Raw genomic sequence first — 21,794 nt, forward strand, 5'->3', positions numbered from 1 at the left:
TGATTCCTTCTCCTGCATAAAGGAGAGTGCTTCCTTCACTCCTCCTCATGCTGTGAAGCAAAGTGACTGTTAGTATGATCCGTACTTGATTTTTGTGGGGACCTGTTGCTCCAGACCCAGTGTTTTGTAGCAGATATGATTCATTAATTATTTCCTTGGAGGGAGCAGCCTACTGCTCGTACCTCATCACTAGGAAAAGAGCAGGGTTTCGTCCAGGGTTTCTGGAGATGTCAACAGCAGACTGCCCGGGTGGTGGTCTGTGCCAAGACGCGGCAGCGTGACGTACTGCTGCGTCAAGCAATACAGACATACCCGCGATGGGTGAATGTCATTGCCTCCTTATAGTCCAAGTAAGCGTGTAGATGCCAGACTTCACGTTTATCTTGCTCTACTTACTAGTTTGTTAGCTTATTCCTCTTTCTTTGAACTGCCTTGAAGATTGATAGTGTAAAAATAGTGGTGCTAGTGGGAGAGAAGTAATCTCAGTTGTAAGTGGCAAAAAAGTTTAACGGTGAGAAAGTCACCCCCAGTCCTGTGAGCTGGTGGGAGATGGCTGTGGCAGAATCAGGCTGAAGCTGGGGAGAGCTGTCGTTGTGGCACAGATGCTTCAGTCTCCGGTGCTGTCAATGCTTGTCCCCTACACCCCATAAAAGCTGATAAACTGGATCAATGCAAGCTTTGGATTAGGCAGCTTATTGGATTCAGCGTGGCAAAGGGAAAGTGATGGAGCCAGAGCACAGTTGCTCTCTAGGGCATTTGCAGTGTCACAGGTATCAGGCTGTCACATCAGCTGCTTCTGTTGAGTCAACGTGAGGACAACGTGAACACCAAATGTGTAAGAGTGCTGCTGGTGGGAGGACAGAGAGCGCGGGGATGCAGTGAGGCCACTTTGTAAGACGTGATGTCACCGTATGCACAGATCTGCTGAAATTAGGAGCTAGAGTTGCTGGCTGTGGCATGGAAAATTATTCATACACATTAAAATTCTTCACTCGGTATGTGCTAAAAGGCAGCCTGTAATCTTGCTGTAAGGTTTGTGGCCAGTGCACTATGGAGTCATGAAGATTTCAAAATATGTCTTGACGTTAAGAGCTCTGGAATTTTCTTTTCTTCCATGCCTTGAAATGGACATAATCCAGCGAACTTCCTCGCGCACCGCAAGAGCCATTTATTTGCTAGGGGTTTTTTTTAGATAACGTTGAGATTCTGTTTCTGGAGTGATGAAAACAATTTCTGGCTTTGCTCTTGCAAACTGAATATTGTTTTTCAGAATCTGCTGGATTATTTTTAAGCCAATAACTGCACATGATAATAACTATAGAAATTAATAACTACATTTACAGTAGTATATGTGTGATATAATTTTAGAATATGTCTTAAAGCTTGCTGTCAGTATGTCTAATGCTCTTACTTGGGTGATTCTTATTTTACCTTCAAATTAAAGTGAAAATAAGGTATGATCAGAGTCATGATTTGTCATTCCAACTGGAATTAGTCATTGGTCATCAAGATGCTAATCAAACTACCTGTTTCTAAAGAATTAACTTAATTTTACTAACATGTATGAATAGTTTCCAACTCTACCAAACTCTTCAACAAATTCTGAAACTTTGTTTGGGTTGGATTCATCTTACCCAACTTCAGGCACTCGGGTAGTCAGGTGGCTAGTCTAGCCTAGTTGCCTAGGCTGCTGCTGTAATCAGTGGAGAAGGGAGAAGTGGAGAAGAAGCCAGAAGATGCCCACTCTGCTTATCTCAGAGCTCCGTTGTACGAGGGATCAGATCCCTGTCAGGGTGCCCATCTCTCCCCACTGACTCTAGGTCTCGACAAGTTTAGGGAGACACATAAATCTGGCACCTTGGCCGGATCAGTCCCTGTAGTCCCATGTTGCTGGGAGAAGTTGCCGTGTCCCAGATTCAGCAGTGGTTCCCTTGGGTCAGGACAGCTACTGGAAAGGCTGCCGTGATCCCATGGCATCGGTGAGCTGTTTTCTGTGGCATGTGGCTCAGGCACAGGAATAAAACAGAACGAAGTCACTTTAGGAAAGCCACTCAGAAAAGTAGCCCTGGGCAGGGCTGTACAAGGTCTCCCCGGCAGAGTGGGCACGGAGGCAGGTACAAATTCATTGCTGCAGCTCTGCTGCCAGTCCCCTGGGGAGTTAAGCCTCAAGATTTACCCATTTAGTAGGTATCTGAGCCTGTGGCACTGATTTGGTATTTCTGGTTGCCCCAAACCGTCTTGCTTTCTTGGCTTTATGTTCGGCAGCACCCTGCTAAGAAGCTCAAGCCTGGGGCCCCTCCGGTGCCGTAGGAGCGGGGCAAACTCGTTGCCCACACTCGCTCCCCTTCCCCTGCCGGCTTCGGGCACCGGGCGGCGCGGCGGCTCCGCATGACGGGCACCCGGCTCCCACGGCCGGACGCGGGACACGCGGGGCGGGCGGCAGAGCCCGGGGCAGAGCCCGGCTGCAGCCCGCGAGTGGGGTTTGCCGGGGCGGCGGGGGCGGTGCGCGGGCGGCGGGGGGCAGCGGCGGCGCCCGCCCCCTCGGTCCCGCCCGGCCCCGCCCGGCCGCGGCCGCGGTGCCCCTCCCGGGGCAGGGGCAGGCGGAGCGGGGCGGGGGGGCCCGGAGCAGGCGAGGCGTGATCGCCCGAGGCCCCTCCTGCCTGCCGGGGAAGCCTTAAAACACCCCGGCGAGGCGCGGAGCCCCGCACTCGGGAGCCCCGACCCACGGGCAGAAGCGCCTCGCTGAGCCGAGAGCCGCTCCGCTGCAGCCGCCGCCGTGAGTGCCGCGACGGGGCGGGCTTGGGCTTGGGCTTGGGTTTGGGTTTGGGATTGGGCTTGGGTTTGGGGACGGATACGGATACGGACACGGGGACGGGGACGGAGGGCGCGGGGCGGCCCGGGCCGGGGCGCGCTGGGGCGGCCGCGCAGCTCCCGCCGTCGGGGCAGGTGCTGAGGGCGGCTCTCCCCCATCCCACCCCACCGTGCAGATGCAGGGTACCGTGAGGCTGTGGGTGTCGGTGCTGACTTTCGCCCTGTCGCTGCTGGTCTGCCTGGGGACGCTGGCAGAGGCGTACCCCTCCAAACCGGACAGCCCCGCCGAGGACGCCCCCGCAGAGGACATGGCCAGATACTACTCGGCGCTGAGGCACTACATCAACCTCATCACCAGGCAGAGGTAGGCAGAGCGGCCCGGCCGGCATCCCCCTTTCCTGCTCCCCGGGCTGCCTTTTTCCTTGGCGAGGCTCAGGGGAGGGAAGTGGGGTGCCCCCTCGCACCTGGGTGTCTCGCCCTGCTTCCCCTACCAACACGGAGGAAGACGTGCTGCACAGACTCCCTTTAGAGAGGGACAGCCATGCACCCCTGAGTTGCTTCTGGGTCCAGAGCTGAATTTCCACCACCCGAGCTGGCAGAAGGGGCAGGGGTGTTGATGCTGCCTCTGCTCTCTCAGCCCGTTCTAGCCCTGGCGCAGACAGGCTGGCAGGCAGGAGCGTGAGCCGCAGGGCAGCGTGCACGGGGAGAGGAAACATAACTAACCTGGGAGCTGGAGAGAGTTAGATAGGGCAGTAGGAGCAGTTTCCCACTTCTTTTGCTGCTAGTGAAGATTTTGGTGAGAAAAAGTACCCCTCTAGCCTTGCTGAGGAGTTGTAGTAGTCCAGATGCTTTCTGGTTTGCCGGCTATTTCATGCAGCTGTGAGTGTGAAAAAACGCACTAGTCCTAACAAAAACTCTCTCAAGACCACCAGCAAGAACCCAAGCCCAAGGTGAAAGAGAAAAGAGTGTGACTTGAACCTGCCTGGCTCTAAACTGGCTTTCTGGGATGACTGTGCTTGTTGAAGTAGGGGTAAAGACTCAGTCTGAAAAAAGTGCAAATTATTATGAAAAATCGTTTTCTTTGGGAGCATCTGTCCAGTTTAGACTGTGTGATTAATAGAAGTTTCCCCTGAGGTCTCTGAACAGTGTGTGACCCAAAAGAGCTTTGACATATTTATCTATCTGTTTAATATCAAAACCAGATGAGAGGTCTAAAATTAGGCTTTCATTTGTCCCTCTAGAAGTCTGAAGAATTAAATTAGAAGGGAGGCTATCGTGTAACTGAGAGCTTTCCCAGCAAACCCATAACATTGTCTGCCAGTGCACTAATAGCATAACACAGATGAAGAGGTTGATAAAAATACAGTTCTTCAGTCCTGAACTTTTAAAGCAATATTCACAACTTGTTCATGTATATGGCATGCTTCTGTGCGATAGTCTGTGCTCGGAGAACTTTTTGTCTAGATTACTGCTAAAATAATCTGATCCACGACTTCTGCCTCCAAGGCCCTTTTCCCTTATGTGCGGTGGGATCTCCAGGCTGGTCTCTCATCTCTTCTTTCGTTTCTTTCTTCTCTGATTTCAAAGGTGGTTCTTGTCCAAACCCAGGTCATATTTAAAAACAAACAAACAAACGAAAAACCCCAAACCCAGCCAAATGAACCCTCCTTTCTGTATTCAAACTCCACCTCTGGTGCATGCACTGTATGCTTGCTTTAATGTTGACCGCATAGCTTTTTTTCCCTAATTTCTGGGGTGCAAGTACACAACTCAGAGACTGAGACTGCTTTTATTCTTCTGTGTGAATTTGGGTTTTGAAATTAACTGAAATAGTTATTGTTGCTGATGGATAAAACAATGCAGAATTTAGATTTTGTTCTTCAGATTTTACCAAAATTTCCCACCCACCCTCTCATAGTTAAAGGGAACAGAATTGACCTGGAAGTACAAGAAAGCTGGCAGAAAAAAATCCACCACAATGGCAACTTCATGATACACATTTTAAAGTTGACTACATAGGTTAACTGAAAAAAAAAAAAGGTGTGCTGTTTCCACTGTGTGGTGAATTAACAGTGCAGAAATAAAGTAACGGCCACCTCTGGAAAGCTTAACTGAGCTCCTGGAGGTTCCCTGTTTCGGCAGTGACACAGTCACTTGCAAAATGAATCAATAACTTTTGAAGCATTTTGGACTGGTCTAAGGATGATCGTTTGGTCTGGTTCAGTAGATGTGCTCGAAGCTTTCTCTCTTCTTACAGCTTTTTACCTCTGCCTTTTGTGCATGGTGCTGCTTGGGAGCCCTGTAACAGGAGGGGGCACGAGGGGTCCAGGGTCTTGCCCTGCTCCTCCTGAGGGTGTGTGAGCAAGCTGTGCCTCTCGCCAGACCTGGTGCCTGCAGCCTGGTCGCTGCAACTGGTGAGATGGAGCACTAAGAGCACGTTGGGAAAGGATGAGGAGATGGATGCTTTTTTCTCTTCAGGTTCATCTGTCTTGTCTTGTTTGATGTTTTTCTGATTATGAATAACCTTCGGCTCATCCTCCTGGCTTCTGCTTCTGGCCTAACCCAAGCATTTGAGTGTCATTCCCCTCTGAGCTACTGTGACCCACAAGGTCTTTACCCCAGCTCCCATGAAGTTTCTTCCAGACCATCTTTTCTTCTTGTCTTTAGACCTTGTCTGTGTGGCTTCTTTGCTCCCTCTCTCCTTTGAGATCCTTCTCCTTCAGATTCATCTCACTTAGCTTTAGACATCTGTGCATGTCAGCTTTATACCCCTTTGAGGTTAGCTAAGGGGAACAGGTCCTTGTAGGGTGCAGGTCACCAGGGCTGTTTCAGACTTCTCATTTCTGATGAGATCCCTTGTTCCTTATGTGCCAGGTCTTTATGACTTAAAAGAGAGCCTAAGGCAACCAGCACAGACGCAGACTCCTACCCTGCGGATGTCTGTATGTCTTTGGATTAGTCCCACATCTGTCCTCAAAACTGTCCTGTGGTCCTTGCCTCATACCCTTCTACTGCACTGTTCAGGGGGCTTTTTGCAGAGTCCATCTTTACTTGAATCACTCCTCCTTCTGCTACTTGGTACTACCTGTGCTCCCTCTTGCCCACAGGCCCTCTTCCTTTCTTGTCCCTTATAGCTTGTTCATGAATCTGTGGCTCTTCTGTGCTGTTGCAAAACAGTAAGGCCATTTCTGCTGGAGCTGGCTTGAACTATAGGCAGGACAGAGAATATCTGAAAGCGTATCTGACTGTGTCAGTACTCATGCTCCCACTTCATGTCAACACCCTTTAATGGGGAATGGAGCAGATCTTGAGAGCTTGGGGTTTTTTGGCAGTTTTCTGAATCAGACCCACATGATGCTTCTGAGATCCCTCAGCTCCTGTTGCTGGCCTTGGGCATCGATGGGATTTGACTCCCAAGGCCCAAGTTTTCATAGGAAGCTTTGAGATTTCACCGAGTCTGCGATACTATGTCCCTAATCAGAATAAGTATGTTTACTCTTCAGTCCCTTTGACTTCAGCTGGAGTTGTGGGTTATCAGCATGGCTTAAAAAAGGCCTTGATGTCTCAAGCTGAGCGTAAAACCTGACCAGGTATTGTCACAAAGCTTGGAGCCTTGTTCTTTTAAAACAGCGATAATATTTGATAAAAGTGTTTCCCAAACAGCAAATAAAAGCCTGGCTTTCTGTGGTCACGTTGTCTCAGAGCTGGGCAGGGTAGGCAAGGAGAAAAGCACGAAGCAGCTGGAGCAAAGATCTTCCAAGGATTTCCTTCAGTAGGAAGAGATTGACTTTGTCCATGGCCTCTTGTGCTATTATGGCTGTAGCATGGTTGTTTCCCCATGGCAAAATTATGGGGCAGACAGGAGGCTCAGGCATCTGACACAGGAAGAGCTGCTGCTCCTTGGCCAGCCCAGTTGGTCGCAGCTGGCAATCGCCTCGTGTGCAGCTTTGCTATGTGAGGACATGGTGGGTCCGCCCAGCACAGGTAGCAGCGCTGGTCTAGCCAAGGCGCCGAAGGGACTCGTACAAAAGGTATCTCCCCAACACAGTCATCTTCATGATTTGTCCGAATCTCTGCACTCTGGAGAGTTGCTACCCATTTCTTATTCAGACAAACCTTTCCAAGAGATTAGTGGGAGTTTTGCCCAAGTGTAAGCTGTTGGAGCAAGTTGTTGATTTGTTAAATCGATTTCTTTAAAACAACAGCAAATTAGATTCCCCCTCAGTTGAAGTCCAGGTCACATACATATTAATTGGAATAGGGAAACAGAAAGAAAGAAATCCCTTTGTGGTGATGGAGTGCAAGGTATTTGATTCAGCATCATGCTTGATTGCATTATTGTAATAGCATTTTACTATGTCTGGCTGGTTCTTTTCAGACACCTGCTTTCAGTCAGTTTAGACTAAAAAATTTACTTTAAAATTCTGAAACTGATGCTTTGTCTTTGTGCGGCACAGGTGATGTACTGAAATGATTAAGGCAATGTAAAAATGCAAAAAGTTTAATAAGATGATTGAAAAGTGAGATACGTTTCCACTTTTCAGTAAGTCACGCCATCAACAGGTAAAATTCCTAGCTTTTGTTTGGGAAGGTTTTTTGGTTTTTTCCCCCAAAATTTAGATCAAGTCATTGGAGAAACATCTTGATAGCAATGGAAAAAATCTAAGTCCTTAATTACACCTTTGATTTCTCTGGAATCAGAATTTCACTCAAGCAGCATTCACAAAGCTGTTATCTGTTAATGCACTTTGTGATTCAGACTAATTACATACACAAGTTACAAACCATGATCTTAATTCTTTCCAACCAAGGGAGCATTTGCTTACAGTTATCACTCTTAGGCTAATGAATCCTTTTAGCGAAGAAGTATCTGTCAAGCTGGCTGCTCATTGTCGCTTCTGTTTTCTCAGGAAAAGAGCAAATTCCTTCCCAAGAACCAGGAATTGCAGTACTTTTAACTGCTGAGCAATGTATAGCATCCAGGATTTACAAAAAAAAAAAGCAGTAGAAAGACAGCTGCTGGAAGGAAGCTGGTGATATCCCATTTAATCGAAGAACTCTGATTCAGAAAGTTTTCTCTCCCATGGCCTCGTAGTTCAAAAGTGATGATTACCTTGTGGTAGCTCAGTTTTTACAACCTAATGTGCTATGTGTTGGGCAGCCCCAAATGTACTAGCTATCTTAAAAGATCTTGGCTAGTTCCTTGGATAATAAGGCCTATCTGAGTTAGTTTTCTATTCACTTAATAGATAAAATTGACTCCTCATTTACAATACAGTAGCATCTAAAACAGTGCTTAAGTTAATGAGATGATGGAACTGGGTTTGTAGGCAGGAATGACATGCTCGGAGGTCACATCATGCACAGCTTCCTCCCCCTTCCTCCGTGCTCACATCAGTGACGTGCAAGGCCTTAGAGTATCCGGGAACAGCCCTCCAATTGAGAAATATTCAGTTTCTCAACACTATCATGTAACATGATTATGGAAAAATATATCCAAAGAAATACTGAAGAGTGAACATTTTCTCACATGGCTAAGTCAAGTTAAGTTAAAATACTTGCTGGAAAGTTGTCTTTATGTCTGCTCTATGCAGTTTTTTCAGAAAAAAAATGTTTAATGGTTCCATGCTTAGTCTTCATTTTTTAAAAACTGACATATACAAAAATATACTTTTTTTCTCTTTCCTTAGATACGGAAAGAGATCAAGCCCAGAGACACTGATCTCAGACCTCTTGTTGAGGGAAAGCACAGAAAATATTCCTAGATCCAGGTATGTATGAAGAAGTTTTGTGGTGGCTTTCACTTCTCATTTAGATTTAACAGTTTCATTTGTTATCAATAAATATGTTTCACAGGGAGAAAACATATGCCACCAACAGCTGGGTAAACATGTCCTGAAAAAACATTTTTAATTCCTTTTTTGTTAAGAGCTAGCACCATCTATGAATGCAAGAAATGCCTTACCAGATATAACATAGCCCAAGCTCCTCCTCTCCTGATTTTGGGAGCAGGCCATGCCTGCTGTTTGGAGGAAGGGAAGCATTCCCACAACGCTTGCCCCTTACTGGGCTTTATTACACAGAATTGTATGCTGATCCCTGATGACAGATTAGAGCCCCCAAAATGGCATGTTTCTACTCATTTGCTACTCAAACAGGTTTACATGTTTCCTCTAAAGACGTACGAGTGGTAAATATGCACATACATTAATTTATACACAAATGAACAGCTATGACAGGTCTTTAAAATACAGTATTTCACATTGGCTTTGTACCTAATATTTTACAAAGGGAAAAAAGGCCTTTTACATTTCCATTTGCACTTGGTTTAAAGTAACAGTGGTGTTTCAAGCAAAAGTGGGATTTCACATGTACATAATTGTATTTATCTAGTTAGATAATGACACTTTAGCTATAATGTAAGATACTGTAGTAGTGACTACAATTTACACAGCTAAAAGTAAGTATGTTGAAAAAGTAAGATAGGGGAGGTTTTTGTCTCATGAAAGAAAACATCGGGTTTAGTTTTGCCTACAATCAAGCATGAATGAGCTCAGTTTAAGCCTTTACTGATAGCCTGAAGTTTGCTGATAGTACTTCTACTGCAGAAATAAATGTTTTATGCAGTAGTCATCTCAGGAGTCTACAAGCAAATGCTCTGCATTTTCATCCGCTGTGCAAAGGCTCAATTAGACTAGTTAAGTACTTAAGCGCAATAGTCTGTAGCACTGAACTTAGGGCGTGATCTTGTCACTGAAAGGTGACCAAAATGTCTACTGCCATCAAGGGAGGTTGTCCGTGAGGCTTGCGGTTCTGCGCACAGGGAGACCATTGACTTATGGTTTGATGACTAACCGCAGCTGTGGGGATGCAGTTTTCTCTGCAGATGCTTATGTAAAAAACTGCATGGAGTGCAGTGAAATGTAGTAGACTATTTTGTGTTTGGTAATGACAAGGCAGAGCCCTCACATAATGGGAAATTTCCGCTGCCATGAATTTGAGGCATCACACAGGGTAGTACAAAGTCCAATACTCTCTGTAATTTTCACCCCTTCATAACAAAACTTTATGGTTATTACTATTGTTTCAATAATGCTATTTAGAACACACCAGGGAGCAAAAACTCATGAGCAAAATAACAAACTAGTCTGCTTTTAAGATCAAGAATTGATGAGAAACAGATTTTTATTTCATACCCCAAGTAACAGCACTTTAAACTGAGTATGGTATTTGTCATTCATCGATGACAATTATGGGAGTCCTGGGAACAATGATGTCTAGTTTCCTATGGATATGTTTTCTAGGATAAAACCCTGTATGGATTCTGGACCCCGCTCCAGCTTTTTCCTCCATGTGAGGACGTAATTAAATCTTCTTTCTCCTCAGTCCTGTGTTTCATGGCACGTCAGGAACTTAATATCTCTGAGATATCTGTACCTGTCTCTGACTTCGTTGAAATTGTCCAGAGGGTTTGAAAGCTGTTGGGGAAGTTAGGGGAGGCATGCAGGGGTGGACAGCTGGACACACAGCAAATATGACCAGGTACAACATGGCTGCCTAAGCCTTCCTCCTGGAGGAAGCCAGGCTGAATGAATGAAAGGCAGGCTGGTATTAGTCTGAACTGAAATTAATGAAGAGTATCTTTTAGAAATAGTTATATACGCAGCCAGTTACGGAGCAGATGTAATTTGCACTCAGTGAATCAGTGAGAGAGAGACGCACTTCATGAGTTCTTGGGAACAAACTTTGTAACTAAATATTGAGGTATTAATAAACAACTTAACTGTATTCAGCTTGGCTGGCCTGGTTTGACATTTTACTTTTGCTGCCTCATATATGCCCCAAAGTATTTTGCAGTCTAGGTGTATGTCTGACCATATAAAGAAAGTTTAGAGAGATTCTTATAGAAACCAGTTAAAATATAGGAAGTGAAGGAATAAAAAAAGGAGGCACCTTGACCTGAGTACGAATAAGTTCTTATGACAAAAACATGTGATGTGGCATGTTTCTGATCTTGTCGAGCCTGTGGAGTCATGAGAAAACCTTTAAAACTCAATAACAGGATGCGTCTCCCTTACTACTGTCTCTTTAAAAGTCAGGTATCTATTTTGCAGTAGTTGTCTAGGCTGCCTTTGCAGTCAGTCGGAGGGATGGGTATCTCCAAAATGAGCCTTCCATCTGAAAATGGGCAGGATCAATTGCCCTCTCAAAGTGTCAGTGTCTCCCCAGTGACTGTGAAGGAAGACTAGATGCCCAACTTTTAGATGGCAAAATATATGGCAAATGCATTTCCTCTTGTCTCTCTCCATGTTCTCCACTTGTTGACTTACTTGCTGGGTAGGCAGAACAGCTCTTTGCAAGCAGAGGACCTCTAGGTCAAATCCTGCCCTCAACACCCCTTTCAACATGTATTTCAAATGTTTGATATTGAGCAGTGGAATACCGCAATAATATTTTAAGATGGTGGCTGTGGACTTCAGTTTTGTTTGAAGGTGCTAACAGCATGACATGTGGTTTTTGGGTTGGTTTTTTTTTTTTGGCTCAGTGAATTCTCTTTGGAAACTGTTTACTCCTGAGTAAGAGTGAAAAATATCTCTATTTGTATTTCAACGTATAGTTTTCTAGCTGAATTTCGTTAAGTGCTTCTTAATGGCATAAAGCAGCTTTGCAGTGAGTCTCAGTGGTGTAAAAACATGCCATCTGGGCAGCAGTGTGGCGGGGCAAGTTCTGGTACCAAAGTGTAGACATTTGGCCAACCAGGATGCCTCTGCTTTGATGTGAGTTGCATATACAATCTTCAACTGCAAATATGCATATGTATTTCTTATTGCTGCTATTATTAAAATGAAAATTTTAGGTAGTTCTAACTTTGGATTTTTTAGAAGGGGCTTTAAAATGTGTTTAATCATTTTTTTTATTCGTAATATCTATTGCAGGTTTGAAGACCCTTCGATGTGGTGATGGGATTTTCAGCACACCGTCAAAACTTTTCCTAGTTTTCAGTTCATACTCCATGCCTCTGAAGCAAATCATAGCGTCACTCCCAGTGCATGCAGCCATTGTACTGAATTCTGTAGAGTTTTTCCTTCATCATATTTGTATATACCTTTATTTAAATAAATTATTTGTGCATTCCAAAATATAACATACTAAATGAAAACAAGCCACCCTGTCATTGGTATAGCAAAGAGTTGTTTTAAACTATTAAAACGGAATTATAACCTCCCTGCAGTCTAAAGTAGTATGGACAACAATAGTGTCACAGTTATTACAGTAATTAGTGTGCAAATTAAGATAAAGGCATCGTTTATTGTAGCCTCAAACTCAGCTCAACTGCTTGATTTATACAAAACTGCTTAAAATAATTTATCGCAGACTACATAATTTAGGAAAATAGTGTTCTGGGAGGTGATTTTTCGGAATCACCATACTAAAAACTTACTTAGTACTTACATTGACAAATGTATTAAAATGAATAGCGTTTTCAAAATACAAAGGAATAAGTCACTGCTTAATTGTGCCAACTCCTCAAAACTGGTTTGAAGCTTGGCGGTAAGCCTGAATTAGGAATTTTAAATGAAACAGATGTAAGATCTTTGTTTTGGCAATATGCAAAGCAGCAGAAAACAATATCTAAAGTAACTCATAAAACAGAACAAATCTACAGCTATTTGTGCCAGAAAAGAGATGTATAACATTGCCTAGGGGCTTGTAAATAAGCACACTGATAAATCACAGCCCTTTGGGTACCTGCACTCTGAGCCTCTCTCATTTGGAGTCATTGCTGGTTTCTTTTTCCACCACGGGAAGGTACCTGGAACAGGGACAAGGGGAACTGTCTTCAGTTTTTTGTTTTCTTTTTTTTTTTTTTTTAATTTTATTAATTTCATCACTAGCCTAATGAGGTATTTAGACACAAGGACCTCTGAAGAAACCCTCAAAGTTTTTATTCCAAGTAACATCATATAATGGTAGCGCATTACCCTTGTTCTTAAGTGGTTTAGTTCACAGATATGTATCTTGCAATATGGTCAGGACCCACACTGGGCATGACACAAATGCTGGTCCTTGGTTCCTGATATTTAGGCATAACTTCTTTTATTTAGACACTGTGACTAAATACTGGGTAATAAAGCACATAAAAAGTTCCAAATAGGAAAAGAATCAGTGTGAAGGTTTAATGTATTTACATCTCATTCCCACTTTTCAAACGTTTCCACATGGCTGTTTCCCCCAGGAGAGATGTGTCAGTGCAAGTTCCAGATTTCTGTAAATGCACGCTGGGTGGGTTCGCAAAGCGTTACCAGGTTCCCAGGACGTGCTAGCTTTTGTGGTCACACTTTCTTCAGTAAAGTATAACGTATTTTTCCTTTTCATAAAACACTTGGGTGTCATTGGAATGGGCAAATTTTGCTTTCAGCAGCAATACTTTCACTTACAGGCTTGGTGATGGGTTCCACAGTGCTACCTACATGTGAAATTGTGAGGATTAAGACCAGTCTAGTATTACAAAAATGTTCGGGGGGCCCAGTATAAACCATTGCTGCCCAAGGCAGTAAGCAATGATGTTCAGAGAGGCTCCAGGATGGCCACAGCTTGCTGGGGCTAGCAGAGGTCCATCAACCACAGGCCAGGACCTGCTGGGTTAGAGTCCACATAAAGTTCTGCTTTGAATAATTATTAAAATGAAAATTGGAGATTAGTGAGGTATCTGCTTTATAATATCTCTAATTCCTAGTAATTCCTAGTATCTATGTATATATTAATGACCATGTAAATGATGAAATCAGTAGCTGATAAACTAAACTCATGTTAGCACTGTCATTACAAATGTGCCTTAGTGGAGAAAGAAAGAGTTAAAGGAGAATTAGTGCATGCTAATTGCTCGTGCTGAGCTGTTCCACTCAATTACCTGAGTTTTCTTGAACTTCAAGAACACCCATCTATATAGAAAAGCTAGAAAAAATCTAAAAAATGCCAGGTTTATTATCTCATGAGCTGTCAAAGACAGAAGCAAGGCAAAGCACTCACACAATATTTACCTATCCACACTGCGCTATGATTTTCTTTCTAAAATCTTCCTGTGTTCTCTGTGGCAGACACAATGTTGCTGTAAAAGTCCTGTGTGTTTAGAGCTTACCTTCCTTGTATACTTCATATACCACTCTTGACAGGCCAGGACATTGAAAATATTGGATCAGCTCTCCAAATTGCAGGATAGACTTAAAAAATGAGCTGTGAGATGAAGAAAAACGCTGTATTTGTTTGGCGTGGCTTCTGCATTTTGACTTTAGGGTTAACCTTTTCATCTTTTTCTCTCTAACCATGAGAAACAGAGCCTTGTTTCTAAAACAAAGGCTGAAATTTATGTCAGAATCTGAGGAAGCAGCAGGAAAAACAACAAGAAGTGAGAGCCATAAAAGTAGGCGATAGTATTTTCTCCTTTATTTATTGTGGTTTTGAAATCATAAGGAATGTACGTAGATAGGTGTAAAACCTATCCACCTTTACCTTTGGCAATTTCTGTAATACACGTCTCAGTTATGCCCAACTTTGATTTAACCAAAGAAGGGATCTAGATAATCCCATGTATCTTCTAGGAGAAGAAATTATCTCTATCCTTTTCTCTCTCCATCCCTAGAAACCCAGCCCATTGCAATGCTTTCAGCTCTGAAAGTCTTCTGTGCCAAAAGAGACAAATTCCCCAGTTCTCTTCTGATGGGTATTTCCCTTTTCCCTAGCCATGGAGTGAAACCTTGTCCCTGTGACTGGTGTTGGACCAAATTGGGATGGTGTGGGTTCCCCCTGTCCTCCTGCTGGCCAGCTGCTGTCCCCCTTCCCTGATGAAAGGGAACAAGCTGCCTGTCAAGCTGAATTTTCCTCACTTGTCATCAGAGAGGTGGAAACCCCACTCTGGTGGCATGAAGAGGGCATGGACAGCCTTCTGCAGGCAGGGCAGTTTTGCTCTGCCAGACCATCCTGAACACGGGGGATCACAACTGATCAGGGAGGAGAAGACATCCCCACTGCAGCCTCCACCGTCACCTGCCGGAAGATGCGGGGAAGGAGGGAGGTGCTGCTGGTGTAGAACTGGAGAGGACATGGGCACAGCAGATTCGGAGGGGGTGGGGGGCTGTGCTGGTGACATTACGGTGGCAGCCAAGGTAGGAGTGATCTTGATAGATGTCCTAGCCCCAAAGCAGACCCTGGATGTAGCAGCACTGGTCGCCCCAGGCAGGCAGCTGCTCTTTGGCATGGGGATGAGGAGGGCAGCAGGGGACCCACTGCAGAACCCCAGTGCTCATGGTGCCCCAGGGTGGGCAGTGCTGCCAAAAACCATCGCATTGTGTTGCGGTGAGGTGGAATTTACCCGGTCGCTGGCAAATAAATACCAAGTTTCAGCTGCAGCATCAAATGTTTTCCATAGTGGTTAGCACCATCTTCCCACGCTCTGCTGGCCCCTCACCCTGGTGCTTAGGGTGAGGTGCCCAGCAGCACTCAGAGTGTGGGAGGGGTATTTTTAAGCTCAACTGACCATTGCTCTGTGTTTCCCATGGGATTGCACCTGCTTTTGCATGGCCACATGACCTTCAGGAGCGCCAATGTAAATCCAATGCAGAATCTTTTTTCCCCTTCCCACCCTTGTGTTATCACCTGATGACTGTTAGCCACTGACAGCCAACAAACATTTTAAAACAAAACTCAGCAGAAGATAGGCCAGAATTTGTTGTGACAGAGTCTCTATTTTCTTGTGAAATTTTCCTGTGAAAAGCCGAGGTCAGAAGATGAGAAACAGCAGAATGCCAGGAATGAGCGTCAGTGGCTTTGTAATGCAAAAGTCGAGAGGAGAACATGCCTCCTTTGCATTTCCAAACCGAGCTCTTACAAGATGTGGGTGCTTTTCACTTTCCTTTGTAAAGATGATTTATAGTGCCCCCTCCCTTTTTCTCAAAAACCCCTTTAGGTTAAAAAAACACAACCCAAAAACTAGTAAGGATAAATTCCTTTCAGAAAGGCTTTCATTTTTCAAGTGTTAGGAAAAAATCTTATTAGGAAATGTTTCCTAGAACATATTTTCTTTCATTAATTTGTGTTTTCTCTTGCAATCAAAAGCATTACAGGTTTTGATTACTTTCAAGGTTCAGTTCAGAATCTTCTTCTCTAAATGGTAACTGAGAGGAAAAGATGCCATCGGCTTCCTTCCCACTCTGCACAACTCAACTGTTTCACAAACTTAGAATGTGTTGCTGGACATTGATAGTATTCTAGTAATATTCAGCAAGCTATTTAAATGAATATTTTCTAAAATTAAATCCAAAGTAATTTTACAGTTACTTTTTTGGGGGGGTCAAAGAGTCCAAATCTGTCTTGAGATCTGCACAGTGTGTGTCTAGGAATAAGAAAAGGTAAAGCTTCTCCTGGGACTGCCCCCATTTGTAGATACACAGCTCTGAGAACACCTTTCATGGGTGTGAAAGTGTAGCCCTTAAAGGAGACATGATTTGGCAAAAAGCAAGTGGCTTATATCAATCCCCATGCTGCCATCTAAACCAGACGGATCTGAAAAGCAAACCAAAGCTATGGCAGCTATACAGTAGCTGGGATGTCTTATGTGTGAACCAAATAGGTGGATTCAGACCAAAGAAAAAGAGTTTCCATATGGATTTCAGTGAAGTCGAAAACTAAATGCAAAATCTATCACTTAAGGATGGTTTATGAGCCTGGGATACTTCTCAAGAGCCCCAGGGTTATAAATCAGTGTCTGGCTTCCAGTCAATAATTCACAAATTCTGGATTATCACACCACAATTTGAAATTATGTCAGATCTGGCTGTTTAATTTTTATGTTTAATAATGGTTTCCTGTTAAAAATTATCAAAGAATAATTTAACACAGAGAGTAATGAAAATTTTAAAAAAACCTCTTGCTTTGTTTTGGTGGGTTAGTACCCTGAGTGAGAAATTGCTACTGAGAGGAAATTGCCTAACTAATGCAGTAGTTCATATCAGGCCAGTGTATTTTATTCATCTGGCTGTATTGTTATCAGTCATTTATTTATCTGTATTACTGCAGCACCTGGAGACTTCAGATATAGGGCTCATTATGCTCTCTTCTGTGGGGTCATAATAAAAAAATAAGCCTAGACTAGAGAGGTATTCCATCCACATGCAAAGAAAGAAAGTGGGAGGAAACTCAGGCTCATAGATAAATATGGCAGGTAGGTTGTAGTGGTCCTACTGCACCTGCAGGCTTGCCCTTATAGAGTCTTTGATTACAGCAATTAAGAATGTGCTATAAAACCGGTAGTGCAACATTATCTTGTTTCCAGTTAATATGTGTGTTTGCTAAGCTCTTTGTCATCTAAGTTATTTGCTTTTCTCTAATCACTAGATCTTTGCCAGCCCCAGAGACCTTCCAAGCTATATTTAGCCTAGACCTAAAAGCAGCTCCTGCCTGCCTGTGACGGACACCCAGCTCCAGTCTTGCACTTGCTGCAGACCATGAACTCCCACTAAACTCCGACTAAATTCAAGATTTTACACATACCCCAGGCCAATCCAGTCCTGAAGGCAAAGGGTGAGCCTGCCACTCACTTTAGTCTCAGGCTGGGGCCAGGCTATCGATGCTGATTACAGAGAGTACCAATACCAGACCGTTCTGGTAAATGGGTATACTCTGAATCGGAGAAACTGGCTGGAGGTAACTGTTGTGCATGATTGTTTTTAGCCCATCCTGGGATTATTATTGCTGGTTGTTTAGATCTAGGGCCATTTTTAGAGTTTGGCTTAAGGCAGGGTTGGACCTGCATTTTAGACAGGTTGGTCTGTAGTGTGTGACAGCAGACTTATTCCTGGTCCTTGATTTGTTAGATGCTCTGCTGTGCACATGAAATGCTCTTCACAAGGGCTCTTTGGGTAATGGGGAAGAAGAGCAGGGACTGCAGGTGGAGTCTCTGCCTGGAGCTCTGTACGGGGCTGGCAGCCAGGACAGAAAACGAGGACGAGAATAGCAAAACCCCTGAATTACCTTGGGCTTCCACAAGAGAACCTGGACCAAACACACTTATGTGCTTGATATACAGATGGATGACCAGCGGGCTTTCTTTAAAGCACCCTGTTGCCTAATTCCTAATGATCCATGACTGCTTAAATGCATGGGAAAACCCCGCAGGCCACCTCGAGCCACCTCGAGCCATATGATTGCACCTAAAACCACAATAAGCTTTGTGGATTTAGGATCCATGTTACGGACTCTCATACAGAGACTGGTGGTCAGCTCAGAAGATTTCAGACTTTCTGTTAATCTCATTTTCCTGTGCACTGGATAGAGGGTCCCAGGCCGTGGGCTGCTCATGCCGTCAACGTCTCTGCCCTCCAGGTGTGAGTCTCAAGGTGTCTAAGTACCTTTGGAAATGTGGCTGGAGGCATCCCACCTTTGAAAAAGTGGACTTGATGGCAGCAGGAGAGCCATGGGATGTCCTTGCGGATGCAGCTGATGGTGGCTAATACTGACCACTATAACAGGCTGCCCACGGCGGCTTTCCCGGGGGGCTGTAAATCAGCAGCCTCTCCCAGAGGTACAAGGGTGTGATACGCTCTTTGTCAGAGAAATGTTTGTATGAATTAAGAATGAGGGTTTAGGAGACTCTGTGTTAAGTAGGTGACTGGCTTTTTAAGAAATCATTCATATTTGTCTTTCCACAAGTTCCTGTGTCCCATTTTTAAGCTTCTTTTCCTTTAAAAAGCACCTTTTTAGTTTCTGTTCTTGGTTTGCTTTCTTTTATATGGAAGAAAAGAAGGACTGCAATTTGACATTATTCTGCATTTATGATGCAAACTATTGTCATAGCCAGGGATGATTTTCTTGAATTTATCTATTCATTCACTCTACCGTGTTTCTGACAATTACAGCTATCTTCCCCACTGAAGTCAGCTGGAAATACTGTCTTTCCACACACCCTTTTACAAATCCTGTTCCATCAGTAATGGCACAGAATTTTTTTTTAAAACACTTGCTCCAGTACTTGTTTCACTGCATTATAAAACTTGAAGGTGGATTCTAATGAAGTCATCTAAAACGGGAAATAAACTTTATTAATTGAATATTAATAGTCCAAAGGCTTGGACACTTTTTGGTATGGTCAGCTTTTTCTAAGCAGGAAGAGTCAAAGTTAAATAATCAGATCAATCAGAAATGTTAACTTGCTTTTAATGCATTCGTATTTGAAACATTTTAACTTTGACCTCGGTTGTTTGCTGCTTTCAAATCAGCAATCAGAAATGGCAGAAAATTACTGACTTTTGACGTGAAGCTTTGCATTGCTGCACCAGGACCTTAACTTATATCTGCTTTTAAAAGATGAATTGCATTTAGAACCGCTTAAAATTGCCTCTTAAATTGGCTGCCTTATCTGTCTTAGCCAGAAGTACATTTTACATTCCTCCACAGGTGAACGGTGGTACCTGGCTCCGTCGCAGCTCGGCAGACGTCAGTGTCTGTGCTTCTGCGCTCGTGGTGACTGTCACAATAGCCTGCGAGGACTAAAATATATTTCCTGTACCATGAGTCAGACCTGGGTATTGATAATGAGCTGCATTTAAGTGGGAAGAAATCGTTTTTCATTTCATTTATCAGTTCTGATTTACCAGCTTCTTTAAAAAAAAATACCCAACCCCCCTGAAAATCATCTGCAACAAAAAAGAGGTTCAGCCTTATGTTCTGTCAAGGAAATGGGCTGAGACAATGTGCTGCTATATTTAAATTTTCTTAGGAGTGTTTTTTTCCTGACCAGGTGTTACTCCAGGCACTCAGTTAATGTCGCTTCTCTTTGTGTCACCCTCCTTCTCTCCTTAGACTGTTAACACCCTTTTCCTCCTTTATTTCATTTGATAGGGAACCTAGCCCAAACTTCAAAGCTTTTCAAAGAGGTGTTGAGTCTCCCCAGGTCAAGTCACAGAAAAATATCTGCTACCCTACAGCAGAACAACCAAACGTGCAAAAATACGAGCCCTTCCTCTTGAAGTGTACCTGAGGGTATACAGGTACATTTCTGCTTTAAAATGTAGTTAAGGTACCTCAGATTGATGTTTCTAATTTCTTCACCAGCTGGATAGCTATCATCCAAGCAAGCCTGGCTTATAGGCATTGCATTTACCCAGTGCTCTGCCTTCCCTCTTCATCATCACATGGGTTGCTAACAAAGAAAGCAGTTTTTATGTGGAAAATGTTTATTTCTATTGCACTTTTTTACCTCTTTTAACGTTACTTAGAAGTGAGAAGGGTTGATCATGTGATTTTGCCAGCCACACAGGTTTGTATGCTTAAAGCCATGTTCTTTAAACTTGAAGTACCTTCCTCCACATACAATGCAATAGGGTGGGCTTTTCCTGGTACTGTGGCCCCCCAGTTGTGCATCTCCTTTGAAGTTCTGCTCAGATATCTGCCTGTCAAGCCTGCAGTGTAATGACAATTCCCATTAATTGATCTAACTAGATAATGTGAGGCAAAGCTAAATCAGATAGGAAAATTGTCATTTGGAAATATCAGAAATGAATGAATTGATGGGATTTTTTTTTTTTTAAAGTGTTTGTAGAGGACTTTACCATAGATCTTCACAGAATCACAGAATCACAGAATTGTATAGGTTGGGAAAGACCTTTAAGATCATCGAGTCCAACCGTAAACCTAACACTACCAAGACCACCACTACACCATGGCCCTAAGCACCTCATCCAAACGTCTTTTAAATACCTCCAGGGATGGTGACTCAACCACTTCCCTGGGCAGCCTGTTCCAATGCTTGACAACCCTTTCAGTGAAGAAAAATTTCCTCATATCCAGTCTAAACCTCACCTGGCGCAACTTGAGGCCATTTCCTCTTGTCCTATCACTTGTTACCTGGGAGAAGAGACCGACCCCCACCTCGCTACAACCTCCTTTCAGGTAGTTGAAGAGAGCGATAAGGTCTCCCCTCAGCCTCCTTTTCTCCAGGCTGAACAACCCCAGTTCCCTCAGCCGCTCCTCATCAGACTTGTGCTCCAGACCCTTCACCAGCTTCGTTGCCCTTCTCTGGACACGCTCCAGCACCTCAATGTCTCTCTTGTAGTGGGGGGCCCAAAACTGAACACAGGATTCAAGGTGCGGCCTCACCAGTGCCGAGTACAGGGGCACAATCACTTCCCTAGTCCTGCTGGCCACGCTATTTTTGATACAAGCCAGGATGCCATTGGCTTTCTTGGCCACCTGGGCACACTGCTGGCTCATATTCAGGCAGCTGTCGACCAACACCCCCAGGTCCTTCTCTGCCAGGCAGCTTTCCAGCCACTCTTCCCCAAGCCTGTAGCGTTGCATGGGGTTGTTGTGGCCCAAGTGCAGGACCTTGCACTCAGCCTTGTTGAACCGGTGGTTGTTTGGGTGAATGGAGATGTGTGCTATATCAAGCAGTAATTAGGGACCTGTGTTTGCCCTTTTTCACTATGGTGGGAAGTGGCTTTTAAGGTGCACACTGAGTTGTGATGGTTGCCAGCTGGAGCAGAGAATCAGCTCCTTGTTGTACTGGATCAACATAAGGTGGCTGCCTTACTATCTTAGCAAGATTTTGGCTTAGTCTCCCTGTGGGGATTACAAATTCCAGGCAGCTGACATTGGAAAGGTACACGGATAACTTTGATTAACGCAGGTTGCTAGCAGCTCTTTGCAATCCAGAGTGAAGACTCTGGTGGGGGCTGGCAAAGGTCCTCTGAGCTTCAACACAACACACAGCCCACCTCTGACCAGCAGCTGTGCTGGCCATGGAAACCTTGTAAGCAACACTCTGCTGGAGCTCACAGAGAGGTAAAAAATTATTCTAAGAAATCACATGTCCTGTGATTTTTTGGGGAGAACATGTCTTTTTTGCCTGCGTAAACTCAAAGGGGGGACATTTCTTTGAAAGAGTCAGCAAATCGTCAGAGAGTCAGCAATGGTAATACCAACTCCTGTTC

At 44.2% G+C, this 21,794-nt stretch overlaps 1 protein-coding gene across 1 annotated transcript; it reads left to right on the forward strand.

Annotated features, from left to right (window-relative positions):
- The first annotated feature begins 2,653 nt into the window (after positions 1–2,653).
- On the forward strand, positions 2,654–12,016 carry NPY (neuropeptide Y). Its single transcript, XM_075495560.1, has 4 exons — positions 2,654–2,776; positions 2,988–3,175; positions 8,502–8,582; positions 11,748–12,016. Exons 2-4 carry the CDS (start codon positions 2,988–2,990, stop codon positions 11,770–11,772), a joined length of 294 nt encoding a protein of 97 aa, XP_075351675.1. The 5' UTR covers positions 2,654–2,776; the 3' UTR covers positions 11,773–12,016.
- The last annotated feature ends 9,778 nt before the right edge of the window (positions 12,017–21,794 follow it).

Source organism: Mycteria americana, chromosome 2 (genome assembly GCF_035582795.1).
Source record: "Mycteria americana isolate JAX WOST 10 ecotype Jacksonville Zoo and Gardens chromosome 2, USCA_MyAme_1.0, whole genome shotgun sequence".
Classification (NCBI taxonomy): Eukaryota; Metazoa; Chordata; class Aves; order Ciconiiformes; family Ciconiidae; genus Mycteria; species Mycteria americana.